The sequence below is a fragment of the Danio rerio genome, chromosome 1 (assembly GCF_049306965.1).
Source record: "Danio rerio strain Tuebingen ecotype United States chromosome 1, GRCz12tu, whole genome shotgun sequence".
Lineage (NCBI taxonomy): Eukaryota > Metazoa > Chordata > Actinopteri > Cypriniformes > Danionidae > Danio > Danio rerio.
In genome coordinates this window covers 22,248,471-22,270,307 of record NC_133176.1, presented here as the reverse complement: position 1 = coordinate 22,270,307, position 21,837 = coordinate 22,248,471, and the positions used below count along the sequence as shown (strand labels likewise).

At 35.1% G+C, this 21,837-nt stretch overlaps 1 protein-coding gene across 1 annotated transcript in view; it reads left to right on the top strand.

The window, feature by feature from the left end:
* Positions 1-21,837, top strand: part of tll1 (tolloid-like 1) — a 91,805-nt gene that overhangs the window by 67,196 nt on the left and 2,772 nt on the right. The window contains 4 exon segments of the mRNA NM_131010.1: positions 5,370-5,495; positions 15,576-15,703; positions 18,586-18,799; positions 21,419-21,669. Coding sequence (NP_571085.1) covers positions 5,370-5,495; positions 15,576-15,703; positions 18,586-18,799; positions 21,419-21,669 — 719 coding nt within the window.

The following is a 21,837-nucleotide window of genomic DNA, read 5'->3' as shown; positions in this document are numbered from 1 at the left end:
GCCAGCAGGTCATGTCAAGGCGTGTTTCAGGTACAGCCTTCTCTCCCCTGACTGTTTTTTTGGAAATGGATTTGCCCTCACTTTTGAGGTGCCTTTAAAAATCCATTCATCCTCTTGGAAACTGGGCTCTGTCTTTGAGGCAACAAATGTGTCAGGCTTTTGGGTCAGCAGCATTTGTTGAACTTTTTGCATGAAAAAAAGCTTTTCTGTTACCTTGAACAAATTTTGAAACATTATTGGCAACTCTTCTCTTGGCATCATTCTTTTTTATATTTAGTTCTACCTGGGAACAAACTGATAAAAAATAAAAGTCAGGTAATAAATAGGTTCCTAGATGAAATGCGTCACTTTCACAATCAATTAATTTACTAAAGTGATTTTTAGACATGTATAAAGCATATTAAATTAAGTAGTGTCTCTGTTGGGGTAAAATCAAAGTGTCAGAAATATTTAGGTAAAAAAAATATGTTTAATGTACCTGTACCTATTAAGTAAATAGGTAATATAACATTATATTATATACAGTTAAAGTCAAATTATTAGCCCCCCTAAATTATTAGACCGCTTGTTTATTTTTTCCCCAATTTCTGTTTAACCTAGAGAAGATTTTTCCAACACATTTCTAAACATAATAATTTTAATAACTCATCTCTAATAACTGATTTATTTTATCTTTACCATCATGTCTGTAAATAATATTTTACTATTAAAGACACTTCTATACAGCTTAAAGTTACATTTAAAGGCTTAACTAGGTTAATTAAGTTAACTAGGCAAGTTAGGGGAATTATAGCTTAATATAGCTTAAAGGGTCTAATAATTTTGTCCCTAAAATTGTTTATAAATAATTCAAAACTGCTTTTATTCTAGCCAAAATAAAACAAATAAGACTTTCTTCAGAAGAAAAAAATATTATCAGACATACTGTGAAAATGTCCTTGCTCTGTTAAACATCATTTGGAAAATATTTTAAAAAGAAGAAAAAAAATCGAAGGGGGCTAATGATTCTGACTTCAACTGTATATATTAAAAAACTTTTTTTAACAGCAAGTAAGTCACTAGTTTGAGCCTCGACTGGGTCAGTTGGCGTTTCTGTGTGGAGTTTGCATGTTCTCCCCGTGTTTGCGTGGGTTTCCTCCGGGTGCTCCAGTTTTCACCACAGTCCAAAGACTTGCGGTACAGGTGAATTGGGTAGGCTAAATTGTCTGTAGTGTATGTGTGTGAATGAGTGTGGATGGATGTTTCCCAGTGATGGGTTGCAGCTGGAAGGGCATTCACTGTGTAAAACATATGCTGGATAAGTTGATATTTAATTCGGCTGTGGCGACCCCCGATTAATAAAAAGACTAAGCCAAAAAGAAAATGAATAAATGATAAAAATGTCATTATAGTTTTATATTACACTTCTATTGTTGTTAATGCTTTTTATTTTTTGCTAAACATTCATTTATTTATTATCCTTCGACTTAACTAATCCAAATCAGCACCATAGACATGCTCCTAGAAAGTAGTTATCTCTTAAGAACAATAACTATCTGTTCATTAGCTACTACAGCAAGGGAGCTCTCAAACTCCGCTCTCGCCCTGCAAACGGGAGGGAGCCCTGGGCTAGAGGATCTTATGAGCTCAGGGCTCTCTCCCAGAACAGCATGCCAAACATGTGTAAACTCTTGAAAAGTGTGAACTCGTAAAACAAAAGAATAGCAAAGAAAATCAGTTATCAGAAAATCAGAGTACAAATAAGTATATGTTGGTAGTGTGTAACAGTTCTGTTAAAAGAAGCACATTAGTTTTGTTCATTTCCTTTAACATGGAGTGAATCCCTGTTTCATCATCTCACACCCATTAGATCCAGGAGACTCAAACTGTTTGGTGAAGGAACAAAGAGACAAAGATGTTCTGATTATTATTATTATTACATCATTTAACTGAAAAAAACAAAACTTAATTTAAACATTTGTCGCTGCTTGTCAAATGGCTTCTACACTGGTGTTTTTTTTTTAAAGGTTTTATTATTATATTTTACTAGGCTGATTATTATATCATAGAAATACAGTTTAACTTGCTACATGTGACAATCTATTTCTAACTTTTGTCTTCCACCAACTGCACAAAATCTTAGAAGTTGGATTTTTGCTGGCTCAGAGCCGACAGACTTAGGGAGGTCCCAAAGCTCTCCCACACACTCCTAATCTGAATGAGTGTCTGCTGAGCCAAATGAGAGCAACGAACTGGAAACACTGAAAGAAATGATTCATTCATTGTAAATGCGCAAAAAAGCATAATTCTTATACGCTGGACCTGTACAATGTTTTTTTAAGGTACAATACATAATTCCTCTCATGTCTTTGGCTCTGGTATTTTCTGATCAAACATTAAAAGAATACTGTCTCACACAGTAAAACAGCAGGAAATCATTAAAGACATAGTACATGCTTTGAAAATAGCATTAATTATGAAAAATGTGCGGTAACCCACAAAGGCTTGGGTCTCTTATCTATCTCTCCTTCTGTCATGCTTTGGGTTTGAATGATGAATATGCTGGTGGTTTTGAGCAGCGGTTGAAGTGTGATAATTCGCCAAACCTGCGACTTCCATGGTAAAAACTGTTTTCGTCGGCTTCTGACTCATGGGATGCTTGAGTGTGTAGATGTGCAATCGAAGGAAAAAGACATTTTGACTGTTTCACAACATGCAACCATTAAGTGGCTCATTTAGTTTACACTTATAACACTCACATTCTACATAAGCCATTGCTTTTTCGTAATAGCTTTACACTTTTCTCATACAGTATGCAAAAACAGTACGACTCTCTCCTGTCCTGCATGTTTTTAATCAGGGAAAAGGGTCGCCCAAGTATATCTCAGATTATTTGCAAGTATATTGTTTATTTTTTGTCCAATTAACTATAGAAGTATGCAAATCTGATTAAGCTACACCTATAGTATATATAGGGTTGCAACTAAGATTATTTTGATGATATTATTTTTTCATTTAATCAGATAAAAACAAAATACTTTTTCAGTTTGATGTTTTTTTGATTATAACTATGTAAACCATAAAGTATATGATAGCATTATCTATGTATGAAAGTATACTTAAAAATGCACAAGCCGCATATTGAGTTTAACAATATTTACTTTTGACATTTTAAATGAAAAACTAATTTGTTTTTGAACATTAAAACTTCGCTGAATATCCAAAATATAAATAAACACAAAGCAAGTGTTGTACTAATATTATATCCACATTATGAAATTAAGACATACTTATGCTGACAATAAGACATTAAGAAGCAGAACTTGTTTATAAATAATAAATCAACAACAAACATTTGTTTTTGAAACCAAAGTAAAAATCAGAAGAACATGTAAACTTTCACCGCTCAGTGCACACATGTAACATAATTAGCATTCGCTGTAAACGACAACATTGACTAATAGTAATTTTCTTCTGCTACTGTTGCTTGCTGGTTTTAAAGAGCACCAATAATGAAATCATCTTTTGTAAGTTGTTTGGACAGGACTGTGTGCAGGTATAGTGTGTCCACAGTCATATTGGAGTGATAAAAAGTATAAAGTCTCTTTTTTTTAATTTCCTGACATTAAAATAGGATCCAAATCCCTCCAATTTTGAGACCCATCGCAGCGTGATGTAGGAGCGTAGGAGCCACGTATTAACATATTTCCACAGTAACACGTATAATCATATTAACAAGACAGGACAAGCGCAAAACAACTGGCATTAAAAGATCTGTTTAGCTCTCTGTGATCATCAATCATCATCAAATGTGAATGAGTTTTACAAGTTTATTTGTACATTTATTAAACAGTGCATGTTTGTAATAAAGTAAATATGGTAAAATCTATGTAATTCATCACCACAGCCACATGTCAGTACAGTTATAAAAGAAGACGCTTCAATCCCGGTTTGTGGCATTAAATCCCAGTTTGTGGACCTTTATTTTGAACATTAACATAACGGATATCCACACAGCAGTGGATAATAATGTGTATCCTGTCACATTTGCCGTGCAAAAACAGTGCAAAGTTAAACATGATGCGCATGATGTGTGTGTGTGTCTGTGTGTGTGCACAAACTTTGTAACGACATTGTGTGTGACTCATTGTTGAATTAACTCAGCTTGAATTAACTCCACAACAAAGACATCAAATAATCATTGGGAAAGTTTTTACTGTGGTATTTCTCACAAACGTTATGTGAGATCTGCTTTATTCATGTCTGTCACTGTGCTTTTTATCTGACGCAGCCAGAGATTGAGGCACACTTTGACAGGCATATGAAAACGGTGGGCGGGGAGAACTAGAATTAAAGGCACAGACAACAAAAACAGCAACATAGTTTTCAGAGCAAAAAATCAATATTCTAAAAGGTATAATAGATAATCTGATTGTTTTTTTGAGCTGAAACTTTACAGACACACTCTGTAGACACAAAATACTTATTTTAAATGTTAAAAAAGGCCTAAAATAGGTGCCCTTTAAATATGTGGTCTCTCTATATTCTCTATTTGCTATGTTTAAGCTTTTCAAAAGTAGCACCATTTAATTAACCATCATAAAAGCTCATGAGGTGAGTATGCAATGTGATGCTCTCGAGTCGCAACTAAACTGAACTAGCGAGAATGTCTTGAAGTTAGTAAACAGTTCTAAGTAAAAAACACTCAAGCTATACCATTTTGACACAATGAAGATCAGTTTTGTAAAGTAGGCAGGTTACAGTCCCCTTAGAAGCATTCAATGTCAAATTCTTCCCTGCCTTCTGTCATGTTAGCAGCCCAACTAATCGATAATGTTGTTGACAATGAAATTCATTTTCAATAATTATTTATTTTTATCAATTAGTAGTTGCAGCCCTAAATATATGCATTTATAATGAACATAATTTGCATGTAACAATGGTCTGATTGTGCTGAATTAATAGACTTATTTACATATGGATAGGCTTTATTTGTATAGAATTTATCATAAAATGCAAGTTAAATTCAGTTAAATTAAGTTGTCTGTGATACACATTTTTTTGCATTCAACTAATGCTGATTTTGTCTTCTCTCTGTTGTTTTTAGACATCTTACATGGTTAGTAAAGTGATATAGGCATTTAACCTCAATCACACACTGTAATTGCTCTTTCAATACAATTTAATAACAAAATCAGCTTCCAGATGTCAGAATTTATTATTATTACACTGAAAAGCACATTGTTATAGTTCTCTCAGCAATCACAGGTCATCATCTCTCACTCAGACGTCTCATTCAAAGGATATAAAAATAAGTAAAGAAATCAGAAGGATCAGATTGGCCTCCTCGGGAATTGACTGTTCATCACACTCTTCTCTTTCTGTTACAGATAAAGACGAATGTTCAAAGGATAACGGTGGATGCCAGCATGAGTGCATCAACACTATTGGCAGCTATGTGTGCCAGTGCCGCAACGGCTTCATCCTACATGAGAACAAACATGACTGCAAGGAAGGTATGTACAGGCATTCGCAAAAGAATAATAGTGGCTAGGACAAGATAAGTGGGGGTATTCATCTGACAGTGGCGTATATAGCATGTGTAAGCATGTTGATTTATACCATATTCTGCTGAGGATGAGCAAAAACGCACAAACACGGGAAGAAAAAACCCTGTGACTTTCTTCTCAGCATTTAAGATGCAGAGTAATGTCATTTTTGTGCCAGGTATCTTTCTTTTTTGTCTCTGTTTTGGTTTTACAAATACCATACAGTGCAGCAGTCAGGGTTTTTAAAATGAAAAAGAAATTACATTTTTTAATAATTTTTTTACAAAAATAATTGATGGTTCTTTAAAGATAAGACACTTGTGTGCACAGAAGTTCTTTAGAATAGGGTTTAATTTGAAAGCCATTGTGTCTCATAACTGAGTTAACTCAAATCATATTATACAAGATGTGATTCCACCAATCAGAGCTTTGCTTTGAGCAAGAGATATTTTACAGTGCACTCTTAAAGGGTCATGAAACCCCCCTTTTTCAGTTTAAGTCTACTTCAGAATTTTTCCAAAACATGCATAATAATAGATGCGACCATAGGGAGGAGTGGGCAGGGGGAGAAAGAGGGTAGCGAAAAACTGTTTTCAGTTGGCTCACAGACTGAAAACACAAACTGTGAGACGCATGATTTTATAGTTTGCAAAGTTAAAATGCAAAGAAATAAACAGTAATTTAATGCTCTGCTACATTTGTATTTCATAATTTCATATACACATAACCACAATTTATATCATTATAAAGATAATCATATTTATGTAAACACTAAATGAGAAGGACTTCTCTCCTCCTTAATCCTCGGGTCTGAATGCAGAAACAGTGGATAGCAGTGTAGCAGGTCTCTTGCCCTGTCTATTTCAACCATTAGCTCTGCTGGTTATTTAGAGAATTTTAAACATAGGTGAACACAGCAGCACGGGTATAGGCGATAAAAGATAAAATCCGCCATTCTCCAATTCTCGTACAGCTCTCAAACACAAACAGCTTTACTGTATCAGGCCTGACAGCATTGCGCTACGTCAGCAATTTTGATACTGTCACAAAAACTATTTTAACCCGGATGCTAAAATTAGTTGACAAAAGCTCACAATTATCCAGTTTTTCCCCACAATTAAAGCTGACATGTGTCTACTAAAGTGCAAACACAAAGATCTGTTAAAATCTCAAACTACTCCAGGGTGTCTTAAACCTTTATGTAGTTTTATATTTCCCTGTATTTTTAATGTGATTGTGTCATTCACAATGATTTTTGGATTGTAGTCCTTTCCCTCATTCAAGCCTTTACGTATCTTGTATCTTTGTCTATTTGTCAGATTTTTACATATATCCTTGCTTCAATTGAATTGCTGTAATGTTGTGATTCTCCATATAATTGCTTGCTTTGGTTCATGGCTAATTACACTATTAACAAAATCCCAATGGAAAAAAGAATGGGACAAAAACATCCAGAACCAACACTGGTTAGATGTGTGTGGGCGCTCTGGTGAATGCATTTACACATACTGTACATGCTCATTTGCAGCCAAATACTGCTTAATAAGCTGATGTGTGCACAGTGGTCCCTCACCATAATGGGGTTCCCCTTTGGCAGTCTTGCAGTTTTGCTGATTTTTTTAGGGCAATTTGACATGCTTTTTTTAAACAGCGCATTGTGTTCTGCATCCTGATTGGCCATTGTCAGTCAAACTCTGAAGTGCTGTACTGTATGTTTGCAAGTTTTCACCCCAACAAACCCCATAATGTTGACAAAACATTCTGCGCCAACAAGGGCATCCACGGTAGCACCCAAAAGGCAGAGGAAGATGCTAACCATCGCTCAAACTGTTGGACTTGTAGACATGCTAAAGGAAGGTAGAAGTTACACGCGTGTTTAACTAGAAGGAGACAGGTGTGAAAATGTTAATGCCTATGTGAGACAACAGTGTAGTGAAGGGTTTTACAGCCTTAAAACATCTATAATAATTGTAAAAAGTAAAGCTTTTGACTACTTTGTGGATTTCTCCTATTGCGCACTACTTAAAAACTTTTTTAAAACATAACTCCTGCGACTAACAAGGGACACTGTAATGTCATGTAAACATGTTACCTTTTATTAGTTAAAGCTTTAAAAACAAAATCTGATCAAAACAGGTAGTTTTTTGCCCAATGCCCAACTTCGTGTTGCATGTAAATGCATTTGTCAGTGTTCTAGGGGTTTATTTATGTGTGCATCGCTGATTGTGCATGCAAGGTACGCATCAAACATGGAAGTAATAGTAGGAAACATCAATGGCTATCAGTGGAGTGGAGAGAAAGTGATAGAGCCAATTCAGTGGATGGAGATGATTGGGAGGCCAGGATGGATAAGGGCGGAAATTTAGCCAGGACACTGGGTTACACCCCTACTCTTTACGAGAAGTGCCATGGGATTTTTAATGACCACAGAGAGTCAGTTTAGAGTCTCATCTGAAAGACAGTGCTCACTGACAGTATAATGTCCCCTTCCCTATACTGGGGCATTAGGATTCACACAGACCACAGGTTGATCGCCTCCTGCTGGCCTCACTAACACCAGTTTCAACAGCAATCTAGCTTTCTCCTGTGACCTCCCATCCAGCTACTGACCAAGCTCAGCCCTGCTTAGCCCCAGTGTGTAACTGGTCTTATTTGTTTATTGTCGCCATAAAAAAAGCACAAAATCATGTTGTCAGTTCATACAGTTGATTCAGAATTGTCAAAACTAAAAAAGTCATCTGCGCCAATAGCCTAAAGGTTAAGTCCATCGACATATAGCACCATGGTGCTCACGGTGACCCGAGTTCGATTCTTGGCTTGATGTCCTTTGCCGACTCTTCCCTTCTCTCTGCTCCCAGTACTTTCCTCTCTGAAACCTCCTCTATCCTATCCCAATCAAAGGTGAAAACCCCCTAAAAAAGATTTTTAAAAATAAATTTAAAAATCTCATGAAAAATCTTTAGAATCTCATGAAAACTTATTTTTCTGCATAGCCGCTTTACTAACTTAAAACACTTAAAAAGCAGTTTCTGAAATAATCAAATTTGTGATAGTTATCCACGTATTTTGTGAATGCTCTCACTGAGATATATATTTGTTTTTGTCACAGAAGAGGAAATCGGATATAATTTTAAATCTGACCATGACAATTTCCATTTCACAATGAAATGTTTTATCCACCTGTCATAATAATAATAATGGAGGCATTAAAGTAATGTGGTTATGAAGAATGAAGCGTGTGTAAATAAAAAATTCTCTGAAGCCAATAACAAAACATGCTTGATTATTCTCATGTGAAGAGGCCATTCACATGAGGTCTTAAAGGCACAGAAGCACAACAACCCTTTTTATAGAATCAGAAATGGGTCAGATCTTTAAAACCATTTAATCTAACGATGTTATGGCAAAACTGTGTATTTAAGCTATTGATAGTTGGAGCCGCTTTATAAACACAATTGTGTGACTGAACATGAAAGTGTTAAAGTAAACTTTGACACAGTTGTCTTCCAGATCTCTGCACATGTTGAAGCATTTAGATGGTCTGTTATAGTCAAACAGTGTCTCCCACTAAACCTCGCCTTTCATACGAGCACTGTCAGCTTCCACTGCAACTCTGCCCTGCAGGCCTTTTAACATTTTTGTGGGCTTTGGAACGTTTAAAGCAGCGTGTGTATGTGTGTGTATGTGTGAGTCTCTTTGAAAAGAAAAACAGCTAGACCTGAGGAGAGGAGGATAGAGATATTACCATTTAAGCTCTAGAGTCAGGGTCAAGAAGTTAAACCAGCGGCATCCTGGGATACACACACACACACACACACACACACACACACACATGGGCTCAGTCTTTACTGTCTCTTCAGGGCTTGCTCATTGACTCTGATTTTAAACATCTGGAGTTTCACAAAGCTTCAAAGTCTTAATTCTGCTTCTGTTTTCATTTTCCTTTGTGCATGTGTGCCCGTAAGATGTGTATCTTTTAAAAGCCTCTCAGTACAAGCTTTACTAGTTGCTTATTAGTGCATTTGCTCAAGAACATCAGCATAACAAAGTCAAGAGGGCTCTGTGCTATCTGATGAGTCTGTTGAAGTTTGTTATTTGTGAAGTCACGTTTAGTCTAAGCTAGACAGTGCTGCACAGATTGCCTGTAGGCTCATATAACTTACTTAGAGGATATAGAGTATGACCTAGAAACACACACACATGATTAACTCACCGTACTGTATGTTTACATTCAAATACACATGCATACATGCAAGCAAACATAATTTTAAGCTGATGCATCGGTGTTTGAAAAGCATGTGTACATGTGTGTGTGAACAACAGTATGTTGAAAAAACTTTGTTCACTAATGCACATTGACCTGAATTTGATAGGGAAGAATAGAAGCTTAACCAGACTTAGTGCTCTTGTGTGTGCGTGTCTGTACTGGTTTATGTGGTTAACAAGGACAGTTTGTACACTGACTTGGGTATGACTAGTGCCAGATGGAATATGAGGACATTTTTTGCTATTTCTGCGCAGAATTTTGTAAAAAAAAAAAAAAAAATCTGCGGATTTATGCGGAATTATTTTAGGAGTATCATAACTGAAAACTTAAAATATGAAACCAAAAAAACAAAACAAATTTTAATTACCAACTAGATCCACTTATTTGTACTAAAAAACAGAAAATATTACTGTATTGTAAATAACTCGGATAAACATTTAATATAACTATTATTATATCACAATAATATTAGTGAAATTAATTTAAAAACTGAATAAAAATAAATTTATCTGCAGATATCTGCACGCGCAGATTTCGTGTAAGTCTTGGTATGACCTAGGTAATACAGTATGGAGGTGGTTTATGAGGACAAGCCATGTGTCCTTTTAAAGGGCCATAAAACCCCCTCTGTCTCAGCAGGGTGTTTTCGCACCTCTAGTTTAAAAAAAGTCAGGAAACTGGGTGAGTCCAGCTTTGTTTAGGTGGGAGTGTCGAGTGGCGAAAGAGGGAAGAGTTTGCATGAAAAGGGGAGTTTCAGTATGTGCATTACAGCAGATTTTCATACCAGCAACACAATCACAGACGCAGGGGAGATAGACAGTAACTTGAAGAGCAGCATTTACAGCGGATCTGTGTGAAAGTGAAGGATTTTCAGTCCATAATATTGTCATGATATTACTGTAAATTTAGTAACTAAATCATTTTGACTAAGGTTTTTCTTTTAAAACTGAAAGAGTACCGCTGACGATATCAACTAACTTTTCCATTTGAATAAACATAAACAAGGAACATTGATTACATACTTACCAAATCTGTAGAGACAGGACAATTAACACAAACTCCAGTCGCATCTTTTCTTAAAAGAACACGAGTGGCCAATCCGGGTTTCACCATTTCCAGATTCTAGGAGCTTTCTGGTAAAAAAATGTTTCTTACAAACATTATTTTTTTCGCATGTTAGCAGACCACTGTAATCCACACATGTGGGTTCACTTGCAAGCTGTGCTCTCATCGTGGAGAAATAGAAATAGAACCTTCATTGCAGCACATTTATGAACACAACTCTGACGACCACAGGTCTCCAAACAATTCTTCTACTACTTGTTTGAATTACGGTTGGCAACACAACATGGCGTCTCTCTGAACACTGTAACAGGTTAAAGGAATCTTCTAAGCTATATCATGCATATTAATGAATTGCATCTCGTTCACAATAGAGCACACTGATTGGTTCGAACCAAGTCTTTCTCATGAATTAGTGCTGAAAACTTAATGACGTCACTTTGTACAGGCCGGTACAGATAACCAATCTCTACGCTGGAATTTACATAATTTACACTCTAAACAATGCAAAAGCAACCAATTGTCACTTGTTAGCTAAATATATGTGTCCTAATAACGTTTTAGCAATGTGGGATGTATGACTCAGCATCTCAAAAAATGTGTTTCGGTATTTTGTGACCTTTTAAATCTTGCTTAACTGGGTCTTTTGATATTCAAAATTTGGCACAGGTCTCGAGTGATGGTTGGATTTATAGGGTTAGGGTAAATGAGAAAAAAAAGATAGTAAAAAAGTAATAAAGTAAAAAAAAAAGTAAAATACAACGTGAGAAAAGTTATGATATAAAATGAAAAAAAAAATGCGTTCTAGGTCACTAATCAAATAAAGTCATTATTGTCATGTGAAATAATTTGCACAAAAGGTTGTTAAAAAATGTGTGGCTTCCATTTAAGCACCAGATTTTAAGATTTCTGAATCATGTTGAAAACGAATATCAGCAGATTTTTCACAAACTTATAAAGTTCCTGCAATTTGTGTGGTTCTGTAATTGAAGCCGAAGTAAAAAAAGCCAAGATTATTTATAAAGCACATTTCATGTATTGTGTTAATTCAAAGTGTTCATTGGTTCAACTAGTGCTCTTAGACTTCCAGACCCCTTTTTTTGTGGAGACAGAGTATGTGAGATTTTTCTCAGTCATTTACATTAGAAAACACTTAGTGAAGGAGGTGCACAAACCCTCTAACGCACGCTCTGCAGGGTTTTGGTGAAACTGTTTGTCTGACCTGGTTCCTCAGGGTCACAGCAGGTAAACTGACAGCATGGATCTAGCTTTAATCATTTGTCCGTGTGCATACACACTTATTCCCACATTTACACACATAGGATTTTGCCAAAGGATGTTGAATATTCTCAAGTAAATAAGGATAGTTTAAAGAAGTCTAGTTTCTTGTAAGAGAGATCTTCTGTAGCTTAGTCTCAGGTAAACGTACTAAAGGTTAAGCATTCTTTAATAGTCCTTCTGTGATTTGAACACCTCCCAACCAGGGCAGAGTTGAAAGTTTGTTTATCTACTGCTCAGTTGACCTAATCCATATGTGACATAACTTTGTTTTGACTTACAATGGACTCACAGGTGTTAACATAATACATTTATCTGTTGATGTACAGCTATGGAATAAATAAGGAGACATTTCTGAAGTTCTGATTTATTCTGTCAACTACTGATGACATCTCTTGTAAGTTTTATATAAAAATGTCATCAGAAATGCAATAGGTTAATATTAATCTGTGGGCAACAGAATACCAATGAACACACACACACACATCTCTCAACCACGTCTCAAGCTTCTGCAGACTTGTGTCTGTATGACTGACATGGAGTATTTGAAGCTGTTTCTACCTTCAAACAACAAAATATAAGATTCATAAAATGTCTACCCCGCATACAATTTAGTATCGAATGACATTGCAACTCTCCATTATGAATGTAAAATGAATTCAAACAAACATTTACAAATGAAAAATGAGACTCCTATATGCTTAGTTGCAGTCTCTGAGCTAGTTAGTGTGAAACCACAACATACCAATATAAAAATGACTTGCATCCTTCAGACAAATTTTATGTACAGCTACTGTACATCCTTTATATGCAATTTTTATTTAAGTCCAGCTTCATATGGCATGAGTTTGTAGACCAGCAATTTTTTTTTTTTGCACACACCAGCAAGTTTTCAGTAAATTAAACTTTTGCTGCTTCTGATGCGGGTATTCTGTGTGAGGGAACTTGTGAGCCTATGAAATTACAAACCAAAACACAGAAACCTTTGCTATTCATTTAATTAAGTGGGTGGGTAGAGGGACAAGTTCATAGTTTGCTCGGAGGATGCCAGTTACATCTAGCAGTTAACTAGCTAGTTACATTTAAATTGGCACAGAATTAAAACAGGTCAATTATGACAAATAAACACACTCTGATAGTTAATAAACAATAGCTACATATTTTTTCAACTTGTCTGATCTAGCAAACAAAGCAGAACCCAAACTAAACACAAAAGTAAATATTTAATTCAATGTGACCTTTAAGTATTAATATTAATATTTAATAATAATATTTTATGCAAACACAAAAGTAATAAACTCAGTAATTCCAGAGAAACTGAGAATTAAGCACCCTGTGTTCTATGTTTTGATTAGGGTATTTTTATGATATATTTGGCATGTGAAAGTAAAGCCAGCTAAGGTTGCTGTTTCTAATATAATAAAAGAGCGATGGCACATCTGTCTTTTTCACTCTTTTGACTGGTTCAGTCAAACTCTTAAAAATGATTCATGTTTTGGAAAGACATTGAAATCCTAGAGTATAGCCACTTCTTAAGTCTGACATCAGATACCAACATTCACATTATACTGAAAATAACACTTCTAGACTATAAGCATTGGTAGTTGATTATTGACTGTGCTGTTGGAGCAAATGAGAATGCAAAACTCACAATTGTTGTAGTTTCCATTTACCACTATAGACATTTACCCAGACTTCCACTTCTGAAAAGCTTGCAGATGCGAAAAGGATCCGACATGCTTTGAATAATGGTGTACACTGTAAAATCAGATAAGTTGAATGAATTAAAACTGTTTGTGGAAACCGATTGCGGCAGACAATTTAAATTTTGAAACCATATGGTTTAAGTACTGTAATCTTATATATATATATATATATATATATATATATATATATATATATATATATATATATATATATATATATATATATATATATATATACACACACACTCACTGGTCTGCACATCCATGATGCAAATCTCTCATTCCACCACATCCCAGAGGTGCTCTATTGAATTGAGATCTGGTGACTGTGGTGGCCATTTGAGTACAGTGAACTCATTGTCATCTTTAAGAAACCAGTCTGAGAGGATTTGTGCTTTATGACATGGCGCGTTATCCTGCTGGAAGTAGCAATCAGAAGATGGGTTCACTGTGGTCATAAAGGAATGAACATGGTTAGCAATAATATTCAGGTAGCCTGTGGCATTGACATAATGATTGGTACTAATGGGACTTAGCTGGACTAAGTGTGGCAAGAAAATATTCCCCACAGCATTACACCACCACCAGCCTGAACTGTTTATACAAGGCAGGATGGTTCCATGCTTTCATGTTGCTGATGCTAACTTCTGACCCATCCATCTGAATTTCGCAGCAGAAATCAAGATTCATCAGACCAGGCAATGTTTTTACAATTTTACATGGTCCAATTTTGGTGAGCCTGTGTGAATTTTAGCCTCAGTTTGCTTATCTTATCTGACAGGAGTGATACCCGGTGTGGTCTTCTGCTACTGTAGCCCATCTGCATCAAGGTTGGATGTGTTGTGCACTCAGAAATGCTCTTCTGCATACTTTGGTTATAACGAGTAGTTTTTTGAGTTACTGTTGCATTTTTAAAGCTCGAACCATTCTGGCCAATCTCCTCTGACATCAACAAGACATTCGCACCCACAGAACTGCCGCTCACTGGATATTTTCTCTTTTTCGGACCATTTTCTGTAAACCCTAGAGATGGTTGTGCATGAAAATCCCAGTAGATCAGCAGTTTCTGAAATACTCAGAACGCCTGTCTGGCACCAGCAACCTTACCATGTTCAAAGTCACTTAAATCATCTTTTTTCCCCCCATTCTGATGGTTTGTTTGAACTGCAGCAGATGGTCTTGACCATGTCTACATGCCTAAATGTATTGAGTTGTGTTAATGAGCAGTTGGACAGGTGTACCTAATAAAGTGAGTGTATATCGAGTCATATACACAAATATTATTTGTGTTTATATCATCAAACATTGAAATTATAAGTTCAGTTATCAAACTGGTATGAGTTCAGTTATTAGAATTAATTGAGTCCAAACAACTATATACTGTAGCTACTCAAATGGTTTGGCATTGCTTCTAGCATTAGAGTTCGTTTAACACAAAATAATTTAAATTAATTAATTCGTAACTCATTCGGTTTGATTTCTGCTTCATATAATCATTTTATGAGTCACTTTAACTCTTTTCATTTAGTCAAAGTAACTTTTTTAAAAATGATAAGTTAAACAAACTTATTTTATTTTGTGTTTTACAGTGAAGGAAAAGTAAGATAAAAAAATAGATAGGTACATGAAAACCTGTCTTCTGTACTTTGTACTATCTGTACTTTTACTCACACGCTGTTATTGTCCTTCATTACTAATAATCTTTACCCTGTTTTCTCCATATGTGTTCATCAGCTGAGTGTGAGCACAAAATCCACAGCACGACTGGAACCATCAGCAGTCCAAACTGGCCTGACAAATACCCCAGCAGAAAGGAGTGCACGTGGGACATCACCGCAACCCCTGGTCACCGGGTCAAAATTGTGAGTTTTTATATACACCTGCGCTGTACAATTGCATTTGGTAAAATAAACCTCTACATGAGACACGCTCAGAAAACAAGCACACAAACCTCTGGCGTCAGTGACCCGAGCAGACACATAAACATACATGTAATCCTATTGTGGTCCTCTCACGTTTAAAGACAAATAATCTCACATCACCCACATTCCCACTCACATAAACAGGCGTGCACGTATAATCTCCTCTCAGACAAACACGTGGATGCACAAACACTCACACATGCATCATGACCTGTCCGCCTCTATATTACATGCACATTTAAATGCTTCCACAAACACACATAAGATAAAAGCACCACATGACATCTAATAAATGAAGGCTTGAGCAAGTGTCCTCTTGCTCATTCAGTGTTTCACCATTTTAGCATATTAGTATAAAAGCATGACCGTTAAGGCAGGTTTTTTTTAGAGTGACTTCAGTTTATCCCGCTGTTTCTGGACCTGACTTCTGAGTCATCTGATTACATGTGAAATGATTCTAAATGAGCCTTCTTCTCACAGAAAGCAAGGGAAGTCACTGAAGGAGACTTTTATTGTTTGTTTGAGTGAGTGAGGTGGAAGTGTTTTGGGGATTGCTTGTTTTAAGGTCCATTAGAGTGAATATATCATTCTGACATTAACGTTTGAAGTTTTCATGATAAATTTTTAGAGTAACTTTATCAGCACGGTCGCTCAGTGACAGCTGGCTTTTTACGTAATGCTGATGTTGTGAGCACAATGAGTTTAATACATGTAATTGAAGCTCATGCAGTGGTTTAGGGATTTGTGAACGATCCAACACAGCCTAGTTTAAAGTTTTTTTTGCTGCAAGCCAGTTCACTAACTCTGGCCGTCTTGGCAAGGCCCACAAAGTATTGATTTTCAATGTACCTTCCACAGTTGTTTCTAGAATCGAAACACCTATTTTTAGCACATCCTCACCCTCCCATGTTTGTGAATTAAACAGCTTGACATTTTTAGACCAAAATCTTTTTACTTTTTTTTTTTTTTTTTTTTACATTTTAGTGACATGCATATTTCATTGAATTGATATGATAATGATTGATAATGATTGATAATAATTAAATGATTGATAATAGTTAAATACATGTAATAAAGTTTTTATAAAAAAAACTTTATTACATGTATTTAATTATTAAAATAAAGTAAAACAGTTGTATATACAGTAATATACAGTGTGAGTATTCAACACGTCATGTTTTTTTTTTTCTGGGAAAAATATTCTAAAGGAGCTGCTGACATGGAGTTGGGCAAGATTTTGGTAAAAACCCAAACAATACAAACATAAAATTATAACCTATCAAACAAATCTGAAGAGCGAGTTATGTGTAATTACAACGGAATGAAACAAGAACAAAGTTCTAAAGTAGTGAAATTTATTCGTCTATCAAATCTGATCTTTAAGTTGTATTTTTATAAGTCAGATGTTCTACAGTTTGATTTTCTTTCTCTGAAACCAGTTGAGAGTTTCCTTGGCTAAGTTTTGAATCCTTGTCTTGCTGAAATGTCCACCCTGGTTTTATCTTCATCATCCTGATAATGTAGATTGACTGACTAATAATTTACAATGACGAAAGGCAGAGAGTTGCTGAATAACTACTGAGAGCTATCAGCTGCTGTCTGGGCTTTCACTGCCTTTCTGCATCTCCCTTTCTTTATGTGTTCAATACATTTTACCTGTGTAATTTCATTTTTCACACATAACTTAATTTGTAAACTACTTAATATTGTTTTCTTTACATATATCAGGGTGTCTGCGGGGTCTTAAAAGGTATTAAAAGTTAAAAAATCAATGTAGAGAAATTTAAGGCCCTTAAAAAGTATTAAAAAGTCTTAAATGCTATTTTGCAAGGTATTCAATTTTTATATAATTTTTGCTTATGCAATGTATGGTTGTATGCTAAAGTTTGGCTAAAATAAATCTGTGAATATCAGGATGAAATCCTTCTAGGTTTGACATCATGCTGCTTTGTTTACTGCAGAAACCAAGCCAACAGCATTATTTCTGCAGTTCTATAGGCGCCAACCTGCTGAATTAGCTAGATTTAATATATTTTTATTTAGTAAATGAATAGTGGTTTAGTTTTGGATTAGTTTCTTACATTAATATTTAGTAAATATACTGTAAACTAAAACCAGTGGCAAACCTAACATGGTTATAAGGTCTTAAAATGTTTGGAAAGAGTCTTAAAAAAAGGTCTTAAAAGATATTACATTTCATTCTCTGAGTATACACTGATATATGTTTTTTTTTCTTGGCTGTAACTAGCATCTGGTGAAAGTCAACAGCACCTTTAGAAATATGTTTTCTGAGAAAAATGGTGACGTGTTTAATACTTATTTCCCCCACTGTATTTGTATATTGATGCAAAGTTGAATTTTCAGCTCTCATTATTTCAGTCACTGGGATCATGTGATTCATACTAATATGGTGCTTAAAAAAAACTTATCTTATTATTGAAAGCAATTGCACTGCTTAATATTTTGTGGAATCTCTGATAAATTGTTTGATGAATATAAAATTATTTATTTGAAATGTATATCTTTACTGTGACTTGATCACTTAAACGCATCTTTACTGAATACAATCTCCTCCTTAGCTCCCTTTTGAGATGTTGTGTATCAGTTGAACAGTTTTTCTGTGAGGTCCTTCTTACATGCGTGAGCAATTAGTAGAAAAACAGAATGCCATTATAAAACATGTGATTGTATCTTATGAATGAGTTTTCAGCTAAAGAGATTAAACAAGAGAAATATTTTCTTATTGTTTGTTTAGAATTTATGTGAGTGATCATTTCTCACCTACTGATTATTTTTCCTCTGCCTTCTTTTTCTCTTTGTAGTCTTTTAATGAATTTGAGATTGAGCAGCACCAGGAATGCGCATATGATCACCTGGAGGCCTTTGACGGCGATTCAGACAAGACTCCTATACTGAGTCGCCTGTGTGGCAATAAGATTCCCGAACCACTCATTTCCACTGGCAACAAGATGTATCTGCGTTTCATCTCTGATGCCTCAGTTCAACGGAAAGGCTTTCAGGCCACTCATTCCACCGGTAACCAACATGTTTTTCATTTACTTGAATTTCCGTTAAGGGTGACAAGGTGGCGCAGTAGGTAGTGCTGTCGCCTCACAGTAAAAAGGTTTGAGCCTCTTCTGGGTCAGTTGGCATTTCAGTGTGGAGTTTGCATGTTCTCCCCGTGTTTGCATGGGTTTCCTCAGGGTGCTCCGGTTTGCCCCACAAGTTCAAAGACATGCGGTACAGGTGAATTGGGTAAGCTAAATTGTCCATAGTGTATGTGTGTGAATGAGAATGTATGGGTGTTTCCCAGTGATGGGTTGCAGCTGGAAGGGGATCTGATGCATAAAAACATGCTGGATGAGTTGGTGGTTCATCCCGCTGTGGCAACCCCAGATTAATAAAGGGAATAAGCTGAAAAGTAAATGAATGAATGAATAAATTTCCATTATTCTTTACAAGCAATCCACTTAGATTAGATATGATTCAACTTCATACTAGTAAAGCTCAATTCATGCTTGCAGTTTAACAGAGCCATCTAGTGGACATTTTCTGCATCGCATGTTGATCTCAGTCTAAAAGATTGCCTGAAGTGTCAGTCACTAAATCTTGCACAATTTTAAAGCTAAAACTCAGAACATTTTAGACGGTGCGTTTGCCTCAACCATAGTTTATTAAATTATAACTCTTTTATATAATAAACAGATTTTTTTCAATAATTAATAAAGACTTCAGGCATATGGTTTTAGTTAATAGCAGTATTTTCATTTCATTCATATATTTCTAAAAACATATGAACCTGATACATTTTGTCACTGAAAACCATGTCTTCTGGTGTGACACTACAGGTATATGCTAGATTTAAATTGTGTAGCTTCATAGAAAAACTTTCAATTATTGAAGGACCCCATTCAGAATCATTTGACCGAAGCCCCGTGTGAAGCCCATTATGTGCAGCTGTAAAATTTTTGTCTCAGATTTTTCCATATAGTTAACATTTCTTTTCATTGTTCAAAAGATTTGCACTCATTAAATAATTGCTTTGTACAGTTTTTATTTTACATTCTTCGGGTGATACAAAACACAAACGTTTTGGCATAATGCCCTTCTCAGTGTGTGACATAGTCCTTTGACTCCACCCTTTTTGTACCACAATCAATCACACTGCATCATTAAACGGCCACTCGATGATTAAAAACATTTTAGTTCAATATACCATAAATAACCACACAAAAAAATATTTACCTTCAACTTCAAAAACATTTTTTCACAGGAAAAAAGCATACCAATTATCATCATTCACTTATTCTTGTCTACATCGATACAATGAAAATCCGACAGTCCAAAACATTAGAAAATATATTTTCATCTCATTCTTTGTATCATTACATCTTCAAAATCCATCATTCATAACATTATAGCTAAACAACAAACCATTAAAGAAACACAGAAAGATATAATTCTTTATTTATTCCTCTTGGTGGAAGTGATTTTAATTTCTGAATCCAGAACGCTTCTTTTTTTAATAATCTTTTATTCAGAAAACTTGCTCTATGTGACTCATACTTCTTTGATTTCTATACATTCTAGATGTTTAACGTCATGTCCGAAATCTATAAAATGTCTTGCTACTGCCGAAGTTATATCTTGTCATCGAATACTTGATTTATATTCACTAATTCGCAACTTCAACTGACGTGATGACTTCCCTATATACAGTTGAAGTCAGTACTTTTAGCCCCCCTGTTTATTTGTTTCTCCAATTTCTGTTTAAGGAAGAGCAGATTTTTACAACACATTTCTGAACATAATAGCTTTAATAATTCATTTCTAATAACTGGTTTATTTTATCTTTGCCATGACAGTAAATAATATTTTACTAGATATTATTCAAGGCTCAACTAGGTTAATTAGGTTATTTACCATGGTTTGTTCTGTGAACAGTCAAAAAAAAATAGCTTAAAGGGGCTAATAATTTTATCCTTAAAATGGTGTATAAAAAAATAAAAACTGCTTTTATTCTAGCCGAAATAAAACAAATAAGAATTTTTTTATAAAGAAAAAATATTATCAGACATACTGTGAAAATTGAAATTCCCTTGCTCTGTTAAACATTATTTGGGAAATATAAAAAGAATAGAATAAAAAATTAAAAGTGCGGCTAATAATTCTGACTTCAACTGTATATCTCTTGGCACAGATATTTTAACATGTAGATCACATTACGAGAAGAGCAGGTAATACGTGCTTTTTATTGCTATATTTTTACCTTAGCTTAATCAAATTCTGACTTGCGGTAAAATTTCTGCACAGAAAACATCCTTGTATGATGAAAATGTTTAACAAGTTATTCAAGTATTATTCATAATTTCATATAAAATAAATAGCACTATATGAAGTTAAGTGTGCAAAAATGAAGATAAATCTCTCACACTCTGTTTGTATATTATTAAAACTTGTTTTTCCTAATTTTTGCTATCACACCATTGGACATTTGTACAGTACTGTTCAGTAAAAAGAATTGTGACCCCTTTTATTTTCTCAAATATCAGACTTCAAACCAAATAAATACACAACATAAAACAATTATTTCAAACACCACTGTTACATTTTTTACTGCCTATTTGTCAATTACTCATATACGTCTGTTTGTAGAATGTGGCGGAAGGCTGAAAGCAGAAGCACGACAGAAGAACCTGTATTCTCATGCTCAGTTTGGAGATAATAACTACCCCGGACACACCGACTGCGAGTGGCTCATAGTGGCAGAGTCGGGTTATGGCATCGAACTCACCTTCACCACCTTTGAGGTAGAAGAAGAGGCAGACTGTGGGTACGACTACATCGAACTTTACGATGGCTACGACACTGGAGCGCACAAAATCGGACGCTTCTGTGGATCTGGGGTATGAACATTATGTGAATGTGTGTTAGTGTGTTTCAGTGTTAGTGTGTTTAAGTGTATACTCAGACAATATAAACAACCATATCTGATTGTATTTATCACTTTATTTAGAAGAACTATATAAAATATTATTCAAATATAAAACTTTCCAAAAAAATGAATGCTTACA